General features: G+C 49.2%; 1 protein-coding gene across 1 annotated transcript in view; it reads left to right on the top strand.

Annotated features, from left to right (window-relative positions):
• The window catches only part of LGMN (legumain), a 114,328-nt gene that overhangs the window by 91,517 nt on the left and 18,603 nt on the right, over window positions 1-4,208 (top strand). The window contains exons 2-3 of the mRNA XM_007944539.1: window positions 1,088-1,185; window positions 3,383-3,464. Of these exons, the coding sequence (XP_007942730.1) occupies window positions 1,088-1,185; window positions 3,383-3,464 (180 nt within the window). The remainder of the gene's footprint in view (window positions 1-1,087; window positions 1,186-3,382; window positions 3,465-4,208) is intronic.

Below are 4,208 nucleotides of genomic sequence, written 5' to 3'. Positions count from 1 at the left end.
GAGTGTGTCTCTTGCTCTGCCAGTGCAGTTGAGGATGGGGCGTGGGGACCAGTCCCTGCAGCTGTCCTCCCTCAGTGGACAGCTAGCTGCACAGACTGCTCTCCTCATCCCGGGTCTGTCTTCTAGGGAAGGCGTTACGAAATGGAAGCAGAAAGTGGCTTCATTTTTTCTTTCTGTCCTCAAATGATTTCTGCCTTGTGGAGTGTGGTGTGTATCACCGAAAATAAGGAAGCAAGAATGTGTCCACCCAAGTGTGGGCAGGGAATCAGTCACATGAGGAGAGTTTTCCTCCAGCCCCAATGTGACCATTGCTACGGTTGCTAGTTACTGGTTTATTTGGGGTGGTCTCCTCCCGTTTCCCTGGAGTCAAGCAGTTGTTGTTGTTGGGTGCTGTCGAGTCGATTTGGGCTCCCAGCAGCCCCACGTGACGGCAGTAGAACTGCCTCACAGCACTTTTTGGGCTGCAGTCTACAGGAGATTGCCAGGTCTTTCTCCTGCAGAACCACGGGTAGGTTTGAACCACCAGCCTTTTGGTTCACAGACAAGCACTGAACAGTTTCACTGCCAGGTCTCTTCTGGTATTTCTTAAACTAAAGAGCACATTCTCATTTCCCTTCCTGAGTTGAACTTTGGGGTTTTCAGTTAATTCTCTGACTCTGGCAGATAAAAGTGCTTGAATCAGAAGGCTCCCGTGTGGTTCAGAACCAGCTGGTGACCTGTAGGCTCATCGGTCTGAGTCAGTCTGTTTATAAGACCCAAGTCTGTCAGTGTTGTCAGGAGATTTTACTGTGATGTGAAAATATTACTAAGGACTTTGAAACGCCCTTGTTATCTGTCAATACGGTGGTGTGTACTGACTGCCTGCTGCATGAGGGTTTAGATAAAGGAAGGGAGGTGGGAAATCTTTAAAAACTAAGATTAAAAAAATACAAATGTATGCATTTAAAGTAGTTTAAGTAGCTGACCCATAGGGAGGTGTTCTTAGACAGTCTTCCATGAGCCAGGTCAGGACACGTGGATCCTTAGACCTCTCGAATCAGCCTCCTTCTGGGCAAAGTCTGACTCTTGAAACCATCACTTTTCCCAGGCGGATGCATGCCACGCCTACCAGATTGTTCACCGCAATGGGATTCCCGACGAGCAGATCATTGTGATGATGTACGACGACATTGCCAACCATGGAGAGTAAGTAGGGACACTTTGAAGTTCATGACGGAGAACTTCAGGGCATTAAAAAAGAAAAGGCGACCCCTCCAGACTCGGAGAATTGCACAGCAGTGGCCTGAGCTTAGAACACGAATCATTCAGGCTCCAGACTCCCAGATGAAAGCCCGAACGGCAGTGACCATGGGGCTGACCACATTGAGGTTTGAGGGTAACTCAGGGTCACCTTGGCAGTGGCAGAGATAGGAAATGGATGCGGAAGGGTGTTCTTTGCCTTGTTGTTGTTGTTATGTGCCGTCAAGTCAGCCAGCCCCGACTCATAGTGACCCACCCCTCCTTGGGTTTCCGAGGCGGTATCACTATGGAAGTAGATTGCCCAACCTTCCTTCCTAGGAGTAGCTGGTAGGTTTGAACTGCCAGCCTCTTGGTTCTTTGCCTTGAAAGGGTCTAACCATAAGTCACATCTCACCTCGGGGAACTTAACACTGGATTCCACACACAGTGCCTGTTCCTAACTTCCCAGCAGGGAAACAGCCCAGAGGGGACCCCAGGAGACATGTCCCTCTACATAGAAGGCTCTTTTTTATAGGTTGGACCCCAGTGCCCTTTTTCCTACTTTTTTTTTTTTTAATTTAGTTTTAAAAATACTCCAGCCGAACCTGCTTACCTCATTGCATACGGAAGCAGCCAGTGTGGGTGCTCACGGCCATGGCCCCCAGGTAGCCTGCTGTGGCCTCTGGGGTGGTGTTTTGGTTACCCAGTGCCATTCTAATAGCAGATACCACAAATAGGATGGCTTGAACAAACAGGAGTTTTCTCTCTTATAATTGTGGAGACTTTAAGTCCAAGTTCAAAGTGCCAGGTTCTAGGGGCTGGGTGACAGCCCTTGACCTTGGGCTTCAACTCTGCCACTTGCTCCTGGCCCATTGAAGCTAGAGGCATCTCTTCACTCAGGCAGCTGCTGGCTGCTAAGAGTGACAAACCCAAGGTCAGCAAGTAAAAAGGCACAGTCCTGGTGTTACCAAACCACATGGCAGGCCATTGATTCAAGCCCAGTGAAAGTCTCAAGGTCGGCAGAGCATGGCAGGCTGCTGAGCAATGACTTGACTACATGCAGGGTTCAAGCGTGCCATAAGCTAGAGACTGTTCCCAAAGCTGTTTCTCATATACAGGAAGCAGACCACATACCCAAAGCAGCTACTCAGCTGCTTGTGGTAGATCCCACCACGGAGTTGATTGCCAGTTTTATCATGGGGAATAACTACCACCAGCTGCCCAGCCACTCAACTGGGCCCAGCCAAGCTGACACACAAACTTAACTGCCACAAATGGGTACTAGCCTTTTCTGGGGTCACGTGCACAGTTCACACTACGTTCTGAGGCTTGACCTAAGGTCTCATATGAAAGTCTTATTTTCTCTCCTGTATTTTTCTGAAAGAAGTTTAGCTCTCAGATCATCCTTGGTGGGATCTTGGGCCCAAGATGTTAACTGGTTTCTACTGGGAGACTAGGAGTCCCTGGATGGTGGTGGGGTGGGGAAGTTCAACCTGCTTGGCTGCTAAGTGAAAGGAAGGAGGTTTGAGTCTGCTGGGGCAGACAGACACAGCCACCCACTTCTGAAAACTCAGCCACTGGGGACCTGTGAACACCGTTCTGCTCAGACGCACACGAGCTTGCCATGACTCGGTCACCCCAGTGGCGGCAGTAGGTTTTGATTTTTTCCAGGAGGCCAGACTAAACCAAAAACCCACTGCCATCGAGTTGATTCCGACTCACAGTAACCCTCTAGGACGGGGTAGAACTCCTGTGGGGTTTCCAAGGCTGTAATCTTCGCAGGAGCAGACCGCCTCATCTTTCTCCCATGGAGCAGCTGGTGTGTTCAAACCGCTACCCTTTTTGTTAGCAGCCAAATGTTTTAGCCACTGTGCCACCAGAGTTCCTTGGAGATGAGACTAGCCCCAGGCTTTTGTCCCTCGCCTAGGTTTTTAGAGTTCAGCTCTGTGCTGGGTCCAGAACTCTTGGGCAGTGGTAACTCTTGGACTGGGGCGCACTTGAGCTCCCCAGCTGCTAAAATCACACACACTGGCGACTGCCGGCGGTGAGCAGTGCTGTCGACCAGGCGTGCTTATTTCCTGCTTTTTCACATCATGGGGCATTTTTGGGGATGAGGTTTCAGAGATGCATTGTCTTGTGTTCAGTGGTGTCATTTAATTTTCAGCAATCCCACTCCAGGTATTGTGATCAACAGGCCCAATGGCACGGATGTGTATCAGGGCGTCCTAAAGGACTACACCAATGAGGTGAGTGGATCACGGGGTGGAGCCGCTGGATCTGGTTTATTTTTTGTGATGATTTCTATCTTGTTTCTACATCAGAACCTTGCTTGACCCATTTCTGGTCGAGGGTTTCATGTGCATAGTAGGATTTGGGCTCAAGGTGTCATCTCGGCCTTTTGAGAGAAGGCCGACAAGAGGGAGAACGCTGGTTGTCTGCCGATAGTTTATCTTCCCTGCTTTAAGCCTGATAACAGATTTCCTTCAATAATGCCCGATTTTCTTTTGGTATCGATATTAATCTGATTATAGATTACCAGTGCTTTTTTAAAAGGAGCCTTGGTGGCACAGTGGTTAAAGTACTTGTCTGCTAGTGCCTAAAGCATTTGACTGCTAACCAGAAGGCTGGTGGTTCAAACCCACCAGCCACTCCTAGGAAGGCAGATTAGTCAGTCTACTTCCATAGTGATACTGCCTCAGAAACCCACGGAGGAGTCTCTCTGAGTCAGAGCCGACTCAACAGCAGTGAGTTTGGTTATGTTTTGGCTAACAAAGAGGTCAGTAGTTTAAACCCACCAGCTACTCTGCAGGTAAAAGATGTGGCAGTCTCCTTCCATGAATATTAAACCAAAAAACTCCCTGCCATCAAGTCAGTTCCAATTCATGTTGTTGTTGTTGTTTGCCATCGAGTTGGCCCTGACTCATAGCGACCCCTCCTTGGGTTTCCGAGGCAGTATCACTACGGAAGTAGGATTGCCCAACCTTCCTTCC

The sequence above is a fragment of the Orycteropus afer genome, unplaced genomic scaffold (genome assembly GCF_000298275.1).
Source record: "Orycteropus afer afer isolate SDZICR_OR568_19922 unplaced genomic scaffold, OryAfe1.0 scaffold00127, whole genome shotgun sequence".
Taxonomy (NCBI): domain Eukaryota; kingdom Metazoa; phylum Chordata; class Mammalia; order Tubulidentata; family Orycteropodidae; genus Orycteropus; species Orycteropus afer.
The sequence above is the reverse complement of the archived record's forward strand: the minus strand, read 5'-3'. Positions and strand labels throughout refer to the sequence as shown.